At 41.8% G+C, this 22,234-nt stretch overlaps 1 protein-coding gene across 6 annotated transcripts in view; it reads left to right on the forward strand.

The window, feature by feature from the left end:
• Positions 1 to 22,234, forward strand: part of TNRC6C (trinucleotide repeat containing adaptor 6C) — a 160,455-nt gene that overhangs the window by 13,008 nt on the left and 125,213 nt on the right. For 4 of the 6 annotated variants that reach the window (XM_048490119.1, XM_048490113.1, XM_048490117.1 and 1 more), the window contains exons 2-3: positions 17,312 to 17,408; positions 19,321 to 19,342. In XM_048490119.1, the coding sequence (XP_048346076.1) occupies positions 17,346 to 17,408; positions 19,321 to 19,342 (85 nt within the window). In that variant the 5' untranslated portion in view covers positions 17,312 to 17,345. Of the gene's footprint in view, positions 1 to 5,846; positions 6,204 to 7,384; positions 7,450 to 17,311; positions 17,409 to 19,320; positions 19,343 to 22,234 lie in introns of those variants that run through there. The other 2 variants (XM_048490114.1, XM_048490115.1) reach the window with 2 other exon arrangements.

Consider the following 22,234-nt stretch of genomic DNA (forward strand, 5'->3'; position numbering starts at 1 on the left):
CCAAAAACTCCTCACTCTGCCTTTCGCAACCAGCCAATCACAAGTAGTCTTGACTTAACTCCTTTTGTGCTGCAGTCCACTTGCAAAAAATAAAGATAGGTGTTGGTAATCGTAACAAGCAGTATGTAGATTCTTTTCTGCCAGGCTCCCTTGCCTGCACAGGGGACTTACTGGAACATCCTGTAACTGTCAAGGGTTATTCAGAGTAGAAGCTTTATAATGGCTGTGAATATTGATAAAAGTATACTTATTGGGTTGTACCAATATCTCTTTACTGCATTAGAGTGTATCTCTTGTTCCTGAACAGCTTAAAACACTGAGAAACAAAGTTGAACCATCTTGGAGGTGGGGAAGGATAGAGTGTTGGATCCACATTCAGATCCACATGCTGCCATGGCAGCTTGCTAGGTGACCTTGAGCCAATCATACACTCTTTACCTAGTCTAATTTACAGGGTTGTTGTGAAGGTAAAATGGAAAATGTTATAAGTCACCTTGGGTCCCCATTGGAAAAAGAAATGTGCATGTTAAATTAAATTAATTACATATGCATGTTAAAACATTCTTCATGAATTTAGGTTTCTTTCTAGCTCTGATCCTAGCCCTAATATTGGTTGTTTTACGCTGTATGATTGCACTGTTTTATATTCTGTAAATTGTCTTGAGTCTCACCAAGAAATATAATAAATACCCTTATAGAAATAGAATGGTATGATGGCTTTCCATCTTAAATTTGTAAAAAGTTGTTTGTAGTACTTATAAGACAGTTTGCATGTATAAATTGTAAAGAGGCAAGAAGTACTATTATACTTTCTGTTTACTATTCAGTTAAGTAATTATGAAATGCTGAGAGGTATATATTACTGAGTAAGGACACCATAACCTGCTTTTTATTCCAAATATTCCAGTGTACAGACTAAAACAGCTCTATATTTTATCACCTAAGCATGGATTTTTTCTCCTTTGTTTTTTCAGGTTTGCTGTTACCTTCCAGTTGAAAATCCCAGGACCCCTGACATTTCATTGTGTCTTTTGTCTAGCTCACTAGGGGTCTGAGTTTAGAATTATTACCATCAACTTAATGCACCCAATTCCATATTCACAATGCTTCCAACAAGAATGGTATTTAGAAAACTTTAAAAGGGTCTGTTGAAATTACAAAAGAAGCTGTCAGCTCATTGAAGAGTTGCTGCACGTCTCCAGTTCTGACATTGCTTTAATATTTTAGCTGGGTATTTTTTCCCATGGATGAAGTCACAAGATTCTTCCTAAACAGCAAACTTTATATTTCTTCATATCACTTCAAAATTATCCTAGGATCTAAGGAAGCAGTTCTCAACCATTTTATTCTTTGGAATGTCCTGTTGTTTTGGGGACCAATCTTGCTATGTGGAAGAGCTCTATTGCCTTTTAAAAGTACCACCCGTATAGAATTGAGACCAATTCAGTTATGCTCCTGCTGGGTAAGCTGCTTTGTTTGCAGGGCTCCTCCCTCCATACAATGAGAGGAAGATTTGTCCTTGCTGGGAGGCTGGCAATAGGTTGGTGAGGAAGAGGAGAGAGCTTTTCATATAGACTACAGGAGGCTTAGCCTAGTCTCCTTGTTGATAGACAGAAATAAATTAGTGTTTTTGACCTATTGTTTGATGAAAGTAGTTATATTAGACTTTGTGGTAAGGTGACCCTGCTTGCATCAAATAAACAGTGCAAAACATTGTTACAGGTGCATTACACATTTGACGTGAAAGTTTTTACTCTCCTGCTTTATGCTTGTCAAGCAGTTTTCAACTGGGTTATCTTTCAGTTTTCATGGTGATCAGTTCTTCTTCCCTCTACTATTCTTAGTTCTGTAGAAGTGCATTTTATTCTACAGAACCAGGTTCAAAACCCTACTTTGCCACGAGAGGCCGTTTCCACACGGACAAAAGGAGCGACGCGATGACGTCGTAAATAGCAACGCATCCGCGAAAAAACGTTCGCACAGACAGGCGGAGCTGCGTGCGTCAGGAGCCCCGCAGAAATGTGACGGTTCGCACGGAAGCACTGCGGAAGCGGCGTCTCGCCACGCTCCTTTGCGGCTGCGCACTCGCGAAGCAGCGCGATTGGCTGATGTGACTGCCCTGATGTCCTGCCCGTCCCCCATCTGTCATTGCCTCCCCTCCCAGCTACTGTCAGTCCCAGTTCATGTTACCTGTGAGACCAGAGTGTGTATGGGCAGCCACCATCTGCGCAGGCGACATGGATCTGGGAAAGGTGCTTGACCATGCAGGGAAATCACCAGGGACAAACATGTGTGTGTGGGGGGGGGGACGGTGACCAAGCTTGGCCTTTTGGCAGTCGCCATTGTTGAGAACGGCTCCGTGGCGGCGGTTCGCACGACTGCGGCGGCGGTTCGTCACATGTGGAAAAAGAGCGCTTCAAAGCGTTTTTTGAATATGGCGTCTTCGCGCCAATTAAGCGTCTTTGCGACGGCGCAACTGCGCACCTCCGCCGCTATGCATGCGAACGCTCTCGCTCTGACGTTTCTTTTCCCATTTCCACGACGTCATATTTCGCCCGTGCGGAAACGGCCATAGTTACTGGGTTATATTGGGCCAGTTGCTTTCTAACTAACCTATCTCACTGGGCTGTGGTGCAGGTAAAATAGCAATGGAGAGCCCACAGGCTTTCCTGAGCAGCCCAAAGGAAGGGGAGGATATTCTAGGTAGATGTTGCGAGACCTGTTTGTGTAACGAACAATCTTTGGGTAGCATGGAGGTGGGGAGAGACTTGCTTTACAAAAGCTTAGCAACGTGGTGAGGGAGCATGTTGAAGCGAAGGGTATTCACTGAGTTGAGCTTCACCGAAGTCTGCCACTCTTAGCTATACTTGTCCTGCTTTTCCAATCTTTGTTATCCCAAGATGAGAACAGCATGTGAGGAAAAGATCTGAGCACCCTGGCCTTTTTCTTTTCAATTTGTTTCAATCTGAAATTACAATCTTTAAACTACAAAAAATCCCAAGATTGAAAAAATGTTGAAACACCTATTCTGAAGAATTACCTAGTATATTCATGACAGTTACATAGATATTTCATTTTGACTACAACAAAACCTTGTGGGGCGGGTGGGATTTTAGAAGTGATTGACTTTTAAACACCTTCTGTGATGGTTATTAGTTATTGAAACTAATATGAGTATACTCATGAGCTCCTGCCAGTCTTTTTTGAAAAGAGTAGAAATCAGGATAAAGGTTAAAGTGACATTTTTAATTTTCAGAATTTTCATAGAAATAAAAGACAAAAAACATAATTGCCTGGAGACATGTTTTAAATCAGATAAGCAAAGTTAGATAAGTGACCAAAAGAAATACAAAGAGTAATTGAATAAGTCATTGTTGAATATGCATGCACAAGCAGGGGACCAGCAAGGGTTTCCTGTATTCAGTTTTCCCTCCTACCCTATCTGTTGCAGCCTCTTCCTGGAAAAAGTCAGGGCAAGTTGCTTGGTGCCAGCCCCTTGACCAGGCCCAGTTGCATGTTGGGGAACCTGTGAACTTGTGTAGAGCACCTCATTTCCCCCCTCCACTGCTAGAGCCTCTTTCCTTCCTATTGACAACCTCCATACTCTCACTTCCTTCCTTCTTTCCTTCCTTCAACTCATATTCTAACTACCTGCTATCTTAACCTATATTTATTCGAGCCAGCATGGTATAGTGGTTAAGAATGGCAAACTCTAATCTGGAGAACTGGGTTTGATTGCCACTCCTCCACAAGCAACCTGTTGGGAGACCTTAGACTTGTGACAGTTCTCTCAGAATTCTCTCAGCCCCATCTACCTCACAAGGTGTCTGTTGTGGGGAGGGGAAAAGAACATGATTGTAAACCCCTTTGAGACTGCTTGAAGGTAGAAAAAAGCAAGGTATAAAAACCTCTTATTCTTTATACTCCCTTTCTCCCCAGTGGGAACCCAAAGCAGCTTACATAATCCCCCCCATTTTATCTTCACAACAACCCTGTGAGGTAGGTTAGTCTGAGAATGTGACTGGCCTAAGGTTTCTTAGCAAGCTTCCATGGCAGTTTGGGAATTGAATGCAGATCTTAGTCTGAAACTCTAACCACTGAAACATACTGGTTTCCCTCTTTACAGGCATTACTGACAAGTGTCCTTATACTTCGTTCTATTTCTTTCTCATATAACCTCTCTTCAGGTTAATTTGCCAAATTTAAACAATTCAAACTGTGCCAGTATTCTGTGCCAGCTTTTTGACTCTGACTGAACCTGCTTTAGAAAGTTCCACTGTAATTGTTAAACTACTGGTATTTAAAATGAGAGACATGGGGAAAAGAGTTAGGTGTTTTAAACCTCACCTTTCTCTACTGTTAGGAGTCTCAAAGAGCTTACAAACTCCTTCCGTCTGAAGTACAGAGCCCATGTCTACCCAAAGATCTGGTTGTTCCTACGAAAGTACAGTCCTGTCAAACTTTGAGAATCACAACTGACGGCACTGCTTAGAGCAACTCAAGCAGAATTTTTCTTCCAAAAGATAGAAGCACTAAAGCAGCTTGTTCTCAGAATATGCTACAACCTTCATATTTGATTGTAATATTTAGTAGTCTCTGCTGAAATATTTGTATTGTTCAGTAGTGTGTTTGTCATATTCAAATATTCCCATCTGCAGCTGGAGTAGAGGTATTTCTATAAAGCTGTTTGCCAGAATTTTGAATGAAAGCTTGATTCAGTGGTACCTGGAGAGGAAGAACATTCATTTCCAAGTTCATGCAAAATACAGCAAATATTTCTTGATCAAATAGGCACTGGGTCCATTGCTGATTGGGAGGTATTGAGACATAAAAGAAACTGCAGAGTATTTCCATGACTTCTTTGTGCTTAAAGGAAGCTGTTATGAGATGCTTTGCAGTGCTGACAGAAACAAGGATGAAGAAGCGTAATAGGTCAGAATAACAAAGGAGCGTGTCAAAAATATGCGTGCAATATAAATTTAAACAGGAGGCTGGAAGACAATCATCAAAGAACCTGTAAGACTTACAGGTCTCAGAACTGCTAACTGAATGAATGTTACTCAGGCAGCATTATCATTGGCCCAAATTACGGGAAAAGAGAAGAGGAAGCAACTTTACAACATTCCAGATTGAACTTGTAGCACCCCACCCCCATCACCAGTTATACTTTGCAAAAACAGAGGTGAGAAAGGCAGCAAAAGGGGCACTCTTTTACCATGCCTGAACTTTGATGAATACCTTGAAACTAATATTTAATACCTGTATTGGTTTAAATGTTGGAAGCCAATTTTTGGCTTAAAAGTAAGATTAAAAATACAATAAAAGTATGACCAAAGCAATAAATATCCCTCCCCCCCCAAAGTGAAAGTGTGTATCACTGCATCCTGGGTACTCATGATCAGTCAATCTATAAATGCCCCAGCCTGACAAGAAACAGAACCCACAGCAGGACTATGCAGATTGGCTTGGGTCTCCTAGAACCCCCATTGAGTTGTCTGGGCTACAGTAAAAAAATAGAGGGGGTGGGGAGGATGCAATCTAGAACACTGCTAGAGGGAGCGGTGTAAGGAATACCTACTTCACATTCTATAAACTGACATAATCATAGGACAATCACAAGTTCGCATTCCGAAAGCAAGTGCAAGCTTTTTTGTCAGTCCATATACCCTGTTTCCCTGAATATAAGACATCCCCTGAAAATAAGACGTAGTAGAGATTTTGCTGAAGTGCGAAATATAAGGCATCCCCCAAAAGTAAGACGTAACAAAGTTTTTGTTTGGAAGCATGCCCAATGAACAGAACACAGAAAAATAAGACATCCCCTGAAAATAAGACATAGCGCATCTTTTGGGAGCAAAAATTAATATAAGACACTGTCTTATTTTCGGGGAAACACGGTAAGTGAGTGTCTGTCAGTTATTCCTATAGAGGAATGCGAGATGTTATACTGTCTGTTGAGTTCATTTATAGTTAGTCTTGTTAGCTGAGACATGAGGTGAATTATAACTAAAAAATGCAGTAAGGACAGTACCATAATGATTCAATAGGAGCCATTGTCACTGACAATGACCATAAGAGAGCATTTTTGCCACCTTTTCTCCAGCAGACACCTCAGAATTACCAAGGAATTAATATGCTTGCTGTCATGCACATACCCTCCAACCCTCGCAAACCCAGAAACAAAGTTAAGGATATGGACAAAGGTACTAAGGCATTATTGAGAATTTCCTCTTTCTGATCTGCTGGGTGGGTTGGAAGCCTTTTCAGTGCTTGTCAGCCATATATTGATAGGGGAAATAAGAGCAGATTTGGCATAGCAGACCTGTTCTGCCCTTTGCTCATCACTGTCTTTGAGAAGGTGTGGGTCAGTGCAATGACACTGGAGGAATAGAGAGAGTCAGACTACGCTGTTTCTCTCCGCTTGTCAAACTTTATGGGCCAGCTCTTATACATATCTGCACTGCCAGAATGGAAAATAGTAGTTGAGAACTGACACATAGGATGGGGGAAAGCCTGTATTCAAAGCCCTGATTTCCTTAACCTTTTATTTCATGGCAGCTTAACAGCTGTGGAAGGGAGCAACTGAGAAAGGTAATATGAGGTGCAGGAGTATGGGGAAATGGAGCTTGAGTATGGTGAGATGTGGTAAGCAGTGGGGAAAGACTGCATAGTAGAGGATTGGGTAAGAAGAGAAAGGGCTAGGACTGAACTTCTAGAGCATGCAGTTCCCATCAGTCAAGTGAAGGGACCGTTCATTTCTCTAAAACAAAGAAGTTGCTCCCAAATGGTAGGTCTCCTCAGGTTTCTATGCAAAGAATGCCTAATGAAGTGTACATTTCACATAATGGAAATCAATATTACAATAAGTTTAAACCAAGCCAATTTAACCTGCCAGGGGAGCCCTGTGAAATTTCCTTCCCAAAGTGTGTGTGAGGAACATCTGTAGATGTGCAGTGCAAGGAGCTGTAGTTGGAAGAGGAAATCACAGAGATCCTTCTCTATATACACAGTATTTGAGAGCTGAAGGGACTTCCAGTCTATTGCATTGTTTTCCTTTGTAGTAGTGAAGTGTAGCTTTAAATAATTGTTTGTGATCCTTGCTTTGATCACCTCTTGTTTTGGGACATTCTCATTCAAGAATGGCTCATGGTTGTCATCTGTCCTAGCCAGACATCTTTGACCAAAATTGTCTTCCAGTTATTAACTTGAAATATCAGGTATTAAATATTAAAAATTCAACCAGACTTTAATTAGAGGAATACTAGGTTTTTCTTTGGGCTCATGTGAGAGTAAAGTAATTCCTAAATTACCAATTTCAGAGGCTTCTGTTGTGCTTCTGTCTGTTCCATTCTGATATTTTCTGTCTTTCTGTTTCTGCTTGTAGAAACTTCTTTACAGTCATTAAAAGAACCTCATGAACAACTCTCAATGGACTTGCTTACATTAATGGTAAATCTGAGAACTAGGTGTTAAGGATTTTTTTCTGTCTGTCCAACACAATAAACATGGGTTTATTTCTCTAAAAACATTGGACCATGTACTTCTTGCACTGACTATTCTCTCTGTGTAGGAAATGCACTTGTAGTTATCAATTTTTTGTTTTGTTTTTTCTCCTACTGATGGGTAGTAATTACTCACTTTTAAAATAAATGCTCAGATCTTTCCAGAAAACAAATCTGATAATGACCGGGAAGAATAGTATGCTTCCATAAGATGAGGTTTATTTTTGTTTTTTTCTAGATAATTAACTAGTCTTTTACTCATAATGTGAAACCTATACATTTTAGCTAATATGCCCAAACCACTGGCTGTCAAGAGTTCATGCCTTCCATACTTACGAAAAGTTAATCTTGTTTGTGACATCATATTGTGTTTGGGACTCTTCAGAGCATTTCAACAGTATATAGATGAGGTTAAGGATGGTTCCCTGCATTCCTTCTCAGATTCCATCTCTTCAGAAGTATTGTAGCTTGTCTGTCACCCTGCATTTTGGGGATATTTTGATTGTTTCTGAAATGCAGATTGATTTAGATGAGACCCCGTCCCCCTCCTGAACTTGATTATAAAACCCCTGTTATTTAGTGGACGGTCTTAGTGAAAGGTAGGATAGTCTGTAGTCCCAAACCCATTATATACTTCATAAGCAATTGTGCTAGATTTATAATGTCAAAAACCAGATATTTGATATAAAAAACCAGATATTCCCTGCATAGATCAATCTTTATATTCAGTTTTTGATAGATGGTCATTGTGGACTTAGTTTGAGCTACTGTAGGCTTGGCTCTAATGTGTTGTATCAAGTTCAAATTTCATTTGGACTCTTGGAAGTCCCATGCATTTAATGTTTTAAAAATCTACCCTGACAGAATAATTAACCATAGTTTATTGATGGACTGTAAAAGTATTGGTCACTTTGCTAAAAAAATACTTGCCAGAATTAGATGCATCATTGTATAGATGTTTCAAAAGAGCGATGGCACCACAGAAAATTTGAACACCAACAGCTTTTATCTCTTGAAAATACAGAACTAGGCCTGTTCTTCTGGTTTCAACAGTTAGGTCTGACTAAGGCAGGGGTAGGGAACCTGCGGCTCTCCAGATGTTCAGGAACTACAATTCCCATCAGCCTCTGTCAGCATGGCCAATTGGCCATGCTGGTAGGGGCTGATGGGAACAGACCCTGAGTCTGAGAGTCAAGACTAAACGTTACATTTCTTCTGGATATATATGTTAACAAATGTTGTACAGACATCAGAATAAATCATACTTTATAACAGGGGTGTAACGAGGCAGCCCTGGGCAAACTGTAGCCCTGGGCAAAACCTGAGTTGGATGCCCCCCCCCCCCCCCATGGGCGGCCACTCCACCACGACCAATTTTTTTTGCACCAGGACATTGGTGCTTGCAGGGGGTGCATTTTTAGACATATCAGCACCTAAATTTCAGCATATCATCAGGAGACTGTCCTTATGCTACCCCCCAAGTTTGGTGAGGTTTGGTTCAGGGGGTCCAAAGTTATGGACTCCCAAAGGGGGTGCCCCATCTCCCATTGTTTTCAATGGGAGCTAATAGGAGATGGGGGCTACAGTTTTGAGGGTCCATAACTTTGGCCCCCCCTGAACCAAACTGCACCAAACCTGGGGGGTATCATCAGGGCAGTCTCCTGATGAGGCCCTGAAAGTTTTGAGACTGTGCCTTCAGAAATGTGCCCCCCAGCCTGCAACCCCCATTGACAGCAATACAGAAAACTCAATGCAGAACAAAGATTCTTGGGCAAATTTCTAGGATGTTCCTGAAGGGGGCGCATTTTTGGATGTATCAGCACCAAAATTTCAGGGTATCATCTGGAAACTATTCTAATGGGACCCCCCAAGTTTGGTGCAGTTTGGTGTAGGGGGTCCAAAGTTATGGACCCTCAAATGGGGTACCCCATCCCACATTCTTTGCTAAGAAGATAGGGGCTACCCTTTTGAGGGTCCATAACTTCGGACCCCCTGAACCAAACTGCACCAAACCTTGGGGTTGCCATCATAAGAACATAAGAACATAAGAACTAGCCTGCTGGATCAGACCAGAGTCCATCTAGTCCAGCATTCTGCTACTCGCAGTGGCCCACCAGGTGCCTTTGGGAGCTCACATGCAGGATGTGAAAGCAATGGCCTTCTGCTGCTGCTGCTCCTGAGCACCTGGTCTGCTAAGGCATTAGCAATCTGAGATCAAGGAGGATCAAGATTGGTAGCCATAGATTGACTTCTCCTCCATAAATCTGTCCAAGCCCTTTTTAAAGCTATCCAGGTTAGTGGCCATCACCACCTCCTGTGGCAGCATATTCCAAACACCAATCACATGTTGCGTGAAGAAGTGTTTCCTTTTATTAGTCCTAATTCTTCCCCCAGCATTTTCAATGAATGCCCCCTGGTTCTAGTATTGTGAGAAAGAGAGAAAAATTTCTCTCTGTCAACATTTTCTACCCCATGCATAATTTTATAGACTTCAATCATATCCCCCCTCAGACGTCTCCTCTCCAAACTAAAGAGTCCCAAACGCTGCAGCCTCTCCTCATAAGGAAGGTGCTCCAATCCTTCAATCATCCTCGTTGCCCTTCTCTGCACTTTTTCTATCTCTTCGATATCCTTTTTGAGATGTGGCGACCAGAACTGAACACAGTACTCCAAGTGCTTGGTCGCACCACGGCTTTATATAAGGGCATGACAATCTTTGCAGTTTTATTCTCAATTCCTTTCCTAATTATCCCCAGCATAGAGTTTGCCTTTTTCACCGCTGCCATGCATTGAGTTGACATTCCCATGGAACTATCAACTAAGACGCCCAAATCCCTTTCCTGGTCTGTGACTGATAGCACTGACCCCTGTAGCGTGTATGTGAAGTTTGGATTTTTTGCCCCTGTGTGCATCACTTTACATTTCGCTACATTGAACTGCATTTGCCATTTCTTAGCCCACTCACCTAATTTATCAAGGTCCGCTTGGAGCTCTTCGCAATCCTTTGTGGTTCTTACCACCCTACATAATTTGGTATCATCTGCAAACTTGGCCACCACACTACCCACCCCTACTTCCAGGTCATTTATGAATAAGTTAAAGAGCACATCATGACAGTCTCCAGGTGATACCCTGAAATTTTGGTGCTGATACGTCCAAGAATGCCCTCCCTGCAAGAACATCCCGAAATTTGCCCAAGCATCTTTGTTCTGCATTGAGTTTTCTGCATTGCTGTCAATGGAGGTTGCAGGCTGGGGGGGAAATTTCTGAAGGCACAGTCTCAAAGCTTTCAGGGTCTCATCAGGAGACTGCCCTAATGATACCCTCCAGGTTTGGTGCAGTTTGGTTCAGGGGGGCCAAAGTTATGGACCCTCAAAACTGTAGCCCCCATCTCCTATTAGCTCCCATTGGAAACAATGGGGGATAGGGGCACCTCCTTTGGGAGTCCATAACTTTGGATTCCCTGAACCAAACCTCACCAAACCTGGGGGGTAGCATAAGGACAGTCTCCTGATGATACGCTGAAAATTTGGTGCCACTAGCCTAAAAGCTGCGCCCCCTGCAGGCCAAAAATGGAAAACTACTAAAATACCCCAAAACGAACCCAGCATTTTGATGCCCCCCACAAGGTGATGCCCTGGGCAGCTGCCCACCTTGCCCAATGGGCATTACGCCAGTGCTTTATAAGCCACAGATGTTTTCATTCTGTACATTTGGAATTAGTGGGATGCTTTTGAAGACAAGGTTTTTCTCAACTTCTTTAAAAATGAGAAAATATTTCCTAGGAGGGTTTTTTTAATGGTTCCTCATTTTCCTGTTGTAAAAGTCCGCAGACATTTTCATTCAATACATTTTCAGTGTGAAATATTGCCATAAGAAGCCTTTCACTCAAAGAGAAAATGTCACTGGAGTTTTTCTTAGTGCTCATCCAATTTCCAACTTTTCTATTAGAAAATTTGAGGAAAAATTAATGGGGGAAAAGTTCTTTTCTGAATTTTCCTGTTTTACTTCTCCAAGTACTAAACATCCCTAACCTGGCCTCATTTTTCTTCCAAAATGGTAAGAGGTCTGGAATCCATGCCCTACGAGGAGAGACTTAGGGAGCTGGGTAAGTTTAGTTTAGTGAAGAGAAGGTTAAGAGGGGAAATGATAGCCATGATTAGATATTCGAAGGGATGTCATGTTGGTGAGGGAGCAATCTTGTTTTCTGCTGCTCCAGAGACTAGGACCAGGAGTAATGGGTTCAAGGTGAAGAAAAAGAGATTCCACCTAAACATCAGGAAAAACTTCCTGACAGTAAGGGCTGTTTGGCAATGGAATGCACTACTTTAGAGTGTGGTGGAGTCTCCTTTGGAGATTTTTAAAGAGAGACTGGATGGCCATCTGTCAGAGTGCTTTGATTGTGTGTTCCTGCATTGCAAAGGGTTGATGGCCCTTGAGGTCTCTTCCAACTCTATGGTTGTTTCTGCACGGGCCGAAATCAACAATTTCGGCCCAGTAAAACACTGTTTTGAGGGGTGAACCTTTGCACAGGGGCTGCTGCCAAATTGATTCAGTGGTGCTCTTGCCCCCCCGAAACAGTGTTTTTAAACCTCGCTCAGGGAGCGAGGTTTTTTGAAAACGCAGGTTTCCATTCAGTGCCAAGTGAACCCTTCGCACAGACTGCACCACTCCCAAACAGCTCTTACCTTCTGCTGCCTTCCATCACTTTGTGGAGGCCAGGGGATACACCTCCTGGTGTCCGACCCCAGAGCCATCGCTCTGGCCATGGGGGCATGTCCCCTGGCCTCCACAATGCAATGGAAGGCAGCAGAAGGTAAGGGCCATTTGGGAGTGGCGCAGCCTGTGCGAAGGCTGCGCCACCGGCTGCGCAGCCAGCGGGACTGTCCATGCGAATGGTCCTGGGTGGTGCATCGGCATAAACTATGCCGATGCACCCCTGCTCTGCTGACCTTGCAGAAACAGCCTCTGATTCCATGACCGCTGTATCCACTGGCAGTGAATTCCACAATTTAATTAGTAATTGGGTGAAGAATCAGTTTTTCTTTTGCTTAACCTGAATCTGTTGCCCATCAACTTCATTAAATGCTATTGAGTTGTTGTGTTATTTTCTTCATAGAGCATCTGATAGAACAACTAGTTAATCACCATTTTTTTGTCTTGGCGATTACACGTAGTCTAACAGGCATTGATACTGCCATCATTTGAACTTCTCTTTGAAGTTCCATTGGAAAATGCTCACACCCAGGGTGTGGTGTTACTTGTAACTGTAACGCCAGCCAGGGAAGTCTGGTATATGTTATTCCTTAAGGACAAGGAGTTCTTGAAAACAGACCCAGTGTTCTTGCCTAATTATTATCAAGAACTTTGTCTCATTCTTTCTGGAACCGAAACATACCAAAAAGAAGGTGGCACCCACTGAACCTGTTCATGACTGTATCAGCAGGACATCACAGTTTAGACATTAGGAATCCCTGTTGGTGGGTTTTTGCAATTATGGGAGGCTTTAAAAAGTATCAAAAGCCAATTGAGGGGTATCTGGTTGTCACTAATGATTAGAAAGTGCCCGAGTTGATAATTCAAGAGTGACTGATAGGCAGTCTGGTCATTTAGTTCAGTGTTCATTGAACATTTGATAATTAGTGCACTGATCTATATCTGGTCCTATCCATGTTGCAGGCCTTGTTCAATCTGATGTTTTATTCTGAATTGCTAATGCATCATCTATGGATTGTGGATTCATTGTGAATCCTGTTGTGGACAAATCCCTGTCTGGGTAAAAATGGGATTATGGTAACTGCTAACAGTCTCAAGAAGGAAAGTTGATTTTGATACCCCTCTTTTTTTTACTGTAAGAAGTCTCAAAGTGACTTACAGTTGCTCCCCCCCCCCCCCCCCACATACACAGGTATGTGTATGTGAGGTAAGGGAGGCTGAGAGAATTTTGAGAGAACTGTCACCCAGCAAGCTTCATGTGGAGGAGTGATTGAACCTGATTCTCCAGATTAGAGTGCGCTGCCCATGTGAAGGAGTAGGGAATCAAATTTGGTTCTCTAGCATAAGCTGCTCTTAACCATTGTGCCACACTGGCTTTCAGTCAGTGAGCCCCAAAGGCACCCACAGAGGAGGAAATGCATATCAATAATAGGAAGGAGATTACTAAAATGGGCGATAATGCTGCTATTGGTCAATGAGAGCAGCATTATAGGAAAAGGAAAGCAAAAGTCTCTGTTGATGTGAGGGAAAGTGGACTGATACAACTATGCAACAAAAATGTGCAACTGTTAAAATGTATTTGTATGTATAGAAATATTCCTATCCCTCTTTTCTTTTGCAAAGCAAAACTCAAAACTACTTTAAAGTAACATATTAACTATGGGCTATATATTAAAAAAAACATTTACCCAGGCCATGTTTTTAAATAAAGGGTTCCATCATTTTAAGCTGCCTTCTAGCCTAGAGGTTACATTATGTATACAATTTTAGGTTGCTGTCTTGTTTTCTATAAGAGGTGTTGGTCTTAAGATTTTATTGTATTTACTTAGCTACCTTAAGCAAGTCTCTGGAAAAATGGCCCCAGCCATATAGTGTGGGTGTTTTAAATTTGGCTGTGATGATTAGCCTATTTAATTTGACTGAATTTGGCTAAGTTAATGTCCTAGCCTACATTGGCTAGTCCAGTCTCATCACATCTTGGAAGCTAAGCAGGGTGAGTCTTGCATAGTATTTGGATGGAAGATCACAAGGATTATCATGAATTGGAGGCAGGCATCTCTAAATGTCTCTTGCCTTGAAAACTGTGTGGAGTTGCAGTTAGCTGTGACTTGACAGCAAAAAAAAAAAAGGTGATTAGCTAATATGTATCTTTCCAAAATTGTGAATGACTCTCTGTACTCTCTGTACGCTGTCCATATGCTCCCCTTTTAAAGATATCATGCTGAGGTTACTGTTGAAAATAGACAGATAATTGAGTCTTGAACCAATTTCCCCTTTAAGAAAGGCTTATTGCTAGCAGAGTTGTTATAGCTGCTGGCTGTGTAACACCATAATTCACGGTTCATTGATCTTGCTTGCACAGAGCTGTGGTGCAAGGTCAAAAGTTTCTCCAGCTATCACAACAGGTCAGGATTTTGTACCCTAGATATCTGACATTGGGTGAAAATATGGCAGAAGAGTGACATACCTCCTTTCTCAGATTTGGCAGTTTACAAATGGTAGCACAGTACCCCTGAGAGAAGTTGCTATTATTAACAGTTGGAAAAGAATCAGGGAAGTGAGCTGCAACTGGTTCTGTTTAAAAATAGCATGAACAAATACTTTAAAAAATACATGACTTTTTGGAATACTTAACACATTTAGCTTGATCCATAGCCCAGTTGAGCCAACATTTTGAGACTTAAATTAAATCCAAACATAAATTGTTATAGGCAATGGAGTGGCCTTCCTATGTTTAACTTTTCTGAATCCTGTCTGAAAATATATTTTGATTGTAGTTTCGTCTTTTTCTTACCTAATGCCATTTAATCTCTTGAAACTTCTTTTTGTAAATATATTGACTTCAAATGAGAAACTGTAGAAGGTATGTGTATTATTTTTCAGAAGAAAATTTCCAACGTACCCTTTGGGGAGGACATCAGTCTAATTTTAATGAAATATTAGTGATTTTGCAGTGAATCAGAGTTTGCTTTCCATATCCCTTTAGCATAAGCATCACTGAATATTGGCTGTTATTTTATTCATGTTGTTGATGTATAATTTTCCATGCAGTTTTTTAAATATTTCTTGGAGTTATGTTGATTTTGTGAATTGCATTAAATTTCAAACAAGGATTGTTGTCATTTCAAATAAGGCCATATTTGTCCATTCCTCTGTAATTTCCCAAAGTGTTCCATTCATAAGCTGCAGGTATAGCATTGCCTGAACCAGTTGAGCCTGTATCCTACTACTGCGCAAAGCAAAGTTTGAAGCCTTCCGCCAACTGATGACCCAGTTAAGTTAGAAGAAATCTGCTTAGGTTAAAGCCTAAGGTACAGGGTCAAGCACTGAAATTGCGCCCCCCCCCCCCCCCCCCGTGTGCTCTGTGTTACAGTAGAGCAGTGGATTAGGGGGGAGGGTCACCAAGCTCCCCTAGTTGTGTGAGGAGAAGGAAAAGAAGGAGAAGAAGAGGAGGAGGAGGAGGAGGAGTTTGGATTTATATCCCCCCTTTCTCTCCTGTAGGAGACTCAAAGGGGCTTACAGTCTCCTTGCCCTTCCCCCCTCACAACAAACACCCTGTGAGGTAGGTGGGGCTGAGAGACTCCGAAAAGCTGTGACTAGGCCAAGGTCACCCAGCTGGCGTGTGTGGGAGTGCACAGGCTAATCTGCATTCCCCAGTTAAGCCTCCACAGCTCAGGCGGCAGAGCAGAGAATCAAACCCAGTTCCTCCAGATTAGATACACGAGCTCTTAACCTCCTACGCCACTGCTGCTCCTGTTAGAAGGAAGGAACGAACGAACAGATTCACACATACACTGTGGGAAGGAAGGATGGATGGAAGGGAAAGGCAGACTTTGTAGGAAGAATGGAAGAGAGGAAGGATGAGAAGGGGAAGAGGGAAAGAAAGGGAGGCAGTTCAAAAGGGGGAAGAGATCTTTAGGGGCACCAGCAGGGAAGCAAGGGGGGACGCATCGCCCATGTTCCTCTGCGGCCCCATAAAAACTGGTGTTGCTTTAAAATTAAGCTTCCTTTAGTTGCTGGTGAGCAGTGCCATTGCCTGGAGGAGAATGGGGGCAGAAACAGGCCAGGGAGGGTGCTCCTTCCCTAGCCTTCTTCCTGTCCTCAGTCTGTCTTTGACCAACTCTCATCTGGAAGTAAGTTAAGCTTAATTTTAAAGCGATACAGGCTTTTTTTTGGCGGTGGTGGAGACCCCCCCCACTGCCACCTCTGCTGCCATTGCAAAAGCCTATGGTGGCTTTAAAATTAAGCTTAACTTACTTTCTTGTGAGTGGCAGCTGGAGAAAGACTGGGCACAGGGACAGGCCAGGGAAGGTGTGCCCTCCTTGATCTGTACCCACCCCAGTCTCCTCCCAACCACAGTGTCACTCACCAGGAACTAAAATAAGCCTATGCCATGGTAAGGTAGAATGCCACCTTGTGTGGCTGACCTGAAAGTCGCTATTTAACAGAAGAACATCAGGTGGAGAGACTGGCATTAAACTGTACACTGGATTTCATTAAGAATCACCACCACTCCCAGCTTGAACTTGTACTTGGAATTTCTTACACACTATAGGTTTTAAGTACCTTAACAGAATCCAGGAGTCCCTACCCCTTTACAGCAGAAAACTAGCTAAGCATAGTTAGTAAATGATCCCTACATTTTATGAGAAATTTACATAATTACATTTTACCCTTCGCTTCGTGCATTTCCTAGTCCCCATCACTTTGCTGGGTTTTTTGTATGTTTGTTTCATACTCTCTACCTATTTGACAACATACTGCGGATCCATTCATTGTGTCTGAAGTGGGCTCTAGTCCATGGAAGCTTGTGCTGGAATACAATTTTGTTAGTCACTGAAGTCTTAATGGTTTAATTATAGCTTGTGTGGAGCAAACAAATGATCTATATTATACCCAAGAAGCACCTTTCATATTATTTTGAATGTTTGGAGTGCATTTTACAGAGATACTAAATAAAACCGAAATAGTATTTCTGTCTAATACTGTTGATTATATTAATGCTAAGTTGCATATTTTAATGCTAATTATATTTAAAGTATTTTGATATACAGAGTTATCTGAAACAATTCCTAATCTTAATTTTTGAACAGGGAGAAAGAACAAACACAAGAAGAGGAACATTTGATGGAAGAAAAGAAAAAGAAAAAGCAGGAAGAAAAGAAAAAGAAGGAAGGTGCTCAGAAAAAGGTATGTCTAGATTACTCTGGTTACAGGATTAATATTTTGAATAACAACTATTGTGAATTTTAGGAACTATTTTGATTTGGTGTAGTAAATAATCCTATAGATTCTTCAATGTATGGAAAAGATATCAGCATGTACAAATTTAATGTTATCCTTTTCTTCCCATAATTTATCACTAACAGTATGGTCAGCAAATCAGTGGGCTCAAGCAAGTTTTTTTGTGCTATAGGCTCATTTGTGGGTTGCAACCTAAAATTATAGCTGGCGGTGAACCTTTGGCACTCCAGATGTTATGGACTACAATTCCCATCAGCCCCTGCCAGCATGGCCAATTGGCCTGAAAAGACATGAAGCCAGGAATATTTCTTAAAATTCTGTGTACAACTGATAAATTTAAATTTTATTAGCCAACCTTCCTTTTCAACCAATAAAGAAGAACATGCCATCGAGTTGCAACTGATTCATGGAAACCTCTTCCACAAGTCTCCAGGCATGAAATGACCAGAAGTGGTTTGGTGTTGCCTTCTTCCATGTAGCAACCCCATCTTCCTTGGGGTCTGCTTTCCAAGTACTGATTCATGGCGCACCCTGCTTAGCTTTCAGGCCCTGACAAACTTGTGGCAAACTGGGCTATTCAGTCAGCCAAAAAAATCCTCAACCTTCTATGCATTTTATTTCAAAATGTTTATCTTCCATTTCCATAAAGCTTATGGTTGATTATTATAGCAGGCTCAAATGTGTTTGCCTGGGCTTACATAATTTTCTGGGTTTTTTAGTTTTCAAAGAAAGGTTCTTAAGTGCTCTGCTTTGTTGGAAGAAAATTATTCCTTCCATCTGAAAGTTCAGGAATCCCTGATTGTTAATCTTATAGCACATTTGTTTGACACATCAGTGCAACTAACTGTAATCTGACTTTAGAAATGCTTCTTGGTTCAGAATGGACAACTATGAATGATTGTTTTCTTGATGTTTTTATTAGGTTGCCAGTTTGGATCTAGGGATGGTTTCTGAATAAAAGGTAGCACGGATGGGAAATTTTTGTCTTCTACTGCTTGGCTCAGATTTCTTCCAAATGCTGGTGTGGCAGGAGAAGCAGCCCTAGAATAATTCTTTTTTCTATGTAACCCTAAAGTTTCAGGAGACCCCTAAACATCAGTACTTGGCAAACTTAAACAGGATAATTAAATAGAAAAGCAAAACAGTTACTGATATCTGGTACTTTCATTCATGAATGAGAAGAAGAAGAGTTGGATTTATATCCCCGCTTTCTCTCCTATAGGAGACTCAAAGGGGCTTACAATCTCCTTTCCCTTCCCCCCTCACAACAAACACCCTGTGAGGTGGGTGGAGCTGAGAGAGCTTCGAAAAGCTGTGACTAGCCCAAGGTCACCCAGCTGGTGTGCGTTGGAGTGTACAGGCTAAACTGAATCCCCCAGATAAGCCTCCACAGCTCAGGCGGCAGAGCGGGGAATCAAACCCGGTTCCTCCAGATTAGAGTACACCTGCTCTTAACTACTGCACTGCTCTGCTGTAGTAAAATGTGTGGGCCAGAATAGAATAGGTAACATGAACACATTTAAATTTCTTCCATTTCCAATAATGAAGGGACTCACTCATGAACCATGCCCTGATCTCAAGTCCTGTTCAGATTTTTTTTGGTCAATAGTCTGGTATTTCTCCTGGGGATGTAGGAAGTTTTTGATGGGTTTCCTGTGCTCTGTTATCAGGAGGCAGGATCTTTTGAAACGATTGCTTCCCGTGTGACCATCAGTGCCTTCCTGTGATTTTGCAGGATCTGTACCACCACAGTGTATAAGCAAGATGTGGTTCATTGTCAGGGCTGCAGGTTTCGCTCAATGATTATCCTTGTTTAAAAAATCATGCTACTAACCACTATTTGTTTTTTATTTTTCAGGCTGCTGAACAAAAAACCAAAGGTAATGTAATAGTTGATTCCTTATAAAATGGTGATTGTTTGCATCAATTTGAAATTGAATTTTTAACTTGGATAATACACTTATCATTAGACCGGGAAATATCTCATGGTGTGTGTAGATTTGCAAGGGTATAGTTTTATGTTGTAAATGGCACAGAGTTTATTTTCTTGTGCCACCTCAGATTTCTATGTTTCTGTGTCCCCTTTCTCCCTGGGCTGTTGAGAAATTGTTTTAACTGATCTTATGAACTTGTGCTTAGTTTGGGTGACATAGAGCAAGATTGTTTGCTCCTTTTCATCCATTCCACCACCCTTCCATGGTTTGAGATAATTGATATTTCTGTAACATCCAAATCAGGTAAATTTTAGTTATTGCTAATTATACTTTGCCATCAAACTAGGGATAAAAACCATGCTTTATAGCGTGTTTCAATCCCTCGTTTGGAGGGAACTATGACTAGTTCAGTGGCATGACAAATTATGTTTATGCAAAGCCATGGAAGGGGGGGGGGGGAATGTGCAAATGTTAGCTGGTATGTGCAATCACAAATCCATGAAATGGGAACCTGACTAAATTTTTGTTTCAATTTGATTTTTATTTTGTTTTAAGTAAATCACATAACATTCTTTCAACAATGGTATAACAGTAAGTGCATCCAAGAAGAGTTAAAAAATCAATAGCTATTCCACTAGTTTAATATCAAAAAGCAAGGTGTTTTCTGCCTCTTCAATGGGCCATGATTCTGTTAAATGAGAGAGTTTAACCAGATACCAGACTTTTGAAACCACCACTGATGGAAGGGTGGGTAATTTCTTCCAATTCTCACTCCTTGCTACAGACCCTGGTTTGCTTCTCATGCTGTCCCTGAGAGGCCTCTGTTCCCCCGGAGTTGAGTTCTCTCAGGAACAGCCTTTTAGGGAGATGTGGGTGGGGATGAGGCAGAAATGAGGAGCATCAGTGGCGTAGTGCTTAAGAGCAGGTGTACTCTAATCTGGAGGAACCGGGTTTGATTCCCCGCTTGAGCTGTGGAAGCTTATCTGCCGCTTGAGCTGTGGAGGCTTATCTGGGGGATTCAGATTAGCCTGTGCTTTCCAACACGCACCAGCTGGGTGACCTTGGGCTAGTCACAGTTCTTCTGCGTTCTCTCAGCCCCACCTACCTCACAGGGTGTTTGTTGTGAGGGGGGAAGGGAAAGGAGTTTGTAAGCCCCTTTTGAGTCTCCCTACAGGAGAGAAAGGGAGGATATCAATCCAACTCTTCTTCTTCTTCTTCTACTGCCAGAAGAGACCTGCATGAACAGAAAAGTTAGCGATCCATGGATGTGAGGGTTGCAGATATCCCTTCCCACAGTTTCTTCAAACCCTGGGCCCTGCATGCAGGTCAGGACTGCCCTGAGGAGTGGGAAGGGATCAAAATTACCCTCTCCTTCTACCGGTGATTTTGCTCTCTTCTTTCCTTCTTGATGTACCTTCCATCTGTGACTCACGTGGCTGTAGTCTAGGCTGCTAAACCCTCTAGATCTAACCTGGTGGTTTTAAACATAAGGCTTAATTCATCTGTTATGAAGCTGATATGCCAATATGAATTACCTGTCAAATACACAACTTTAAGATACCTTTCTATTAAGAAATTGCATTTAATAGGATATTCTCCCCTTAACAGGCAGGATTCCATTCAGTTTGGAAAGGTCTTGCCTTTGGGACTAGGGAAACAAGTGTAGTAAAACCAACTTGTCCAATTATGACTTCCTGTAAGAAGATAACGGAGGAGTGATTTTTCTTCTCACTTTGCTCCGTCTGGGCAGGGCCAGCACTGATAAATTGAATAGGCAGTAGCCAAGAAATTGCTTCCTATATTTATCAGAACAGTAAAATAGGATTTTTTTCTCATTCCTTTACTGAAAGGATTGTACTACTGCTCTTCCCACCTAACAAGTGTGCCAGATTCAGGCAGTGTCAGTAGAGGCACCAGGCAGTTCTTAGACTGTCAGTCCTTTTGGGGAAAAGATCTGGAATGAGCAACCAGTTAGATACAGTGGAACCTCGGTTTTCATTGGTGATCCGTTTGGAAACACCAGATGAAAACCGAAACCAACTAAAACCGTTTGCGCAGGCGCAACGCAAACAACACAGAAAAGTTATGCTATTTGCGCAGGTGCAAAGCAAACAACGCAGCTTAGTTACGCAAAAGTTGCCTCAGATTTTGTCAGCACGCCAACGAAATCCAAGGCGACCGACAAAAACCAATACAATGGCTGGCGACAATCGACAATAACTGAAACCGACGAAATCCAAAGTCGTCTTAAACCGAGGTTCCACTGTACCCATAAAAGTTGGTATTTTCTCAGGAAGCTTTCCGAAAGCTCCTAGGAAAGGCTGATGACTTTTATCCAGAGGTAGATACACTTAATCTAGAATAGGAACCAAATACAAGCCAGTAAAAACAAGGAATATTGACTCAGACTTCCAGGCACTTTATTAATACCTTTTGACCTATTGTCAAAACAGAATAGGATGATTATTCAAGGCTCCAAAGAATATTTCCAGAAGTTTGCATGCCAGCAAAAAGCAAAGAACTGACAGGTAACCTTCAGATCTCAGAAGCAGAAATGTTTTCTCAATAACAGGTTGAGGAGGGTTTTTTTGCTAGCAGTGGTTCATGGAAAGTACATAAGGAGTTTTGCCTTGGTTTTCAAGGTCTCTCTGTACATGGTATTCATCAGCCATAAGCACTAGAAACTTTTTTGTCTTTGAAAGTGGAAATTTGACATTTTAAAGAAGCTTATTTTTAAATATCAGATTTAGGTTTTTGTTATTCTAGCCCAAATCCTTACAATACGTGAAGTATTAACTGCAAGCCAGGGAGAAGGCCCAAGACCAGAATAGGCAGCAG

This window comes from Sphaerodactylus townsendi, linkage group LG03 (genome assembly GCF_021028975.2).
Source record: "Sphaerodactylus townsendi isolate TG3544 linkage group LG03, MPM_Stown_v2.3, whole genome shotgun sequence".
NCBI classification, from domain to species: domain Eukaryota; kingdom Metazoa; phylum Chordata; class Lepidosauria; order Squamata; family Sphaerodactylidae; genus Sphaerodactylus; species Sphaerodactylus townsendi.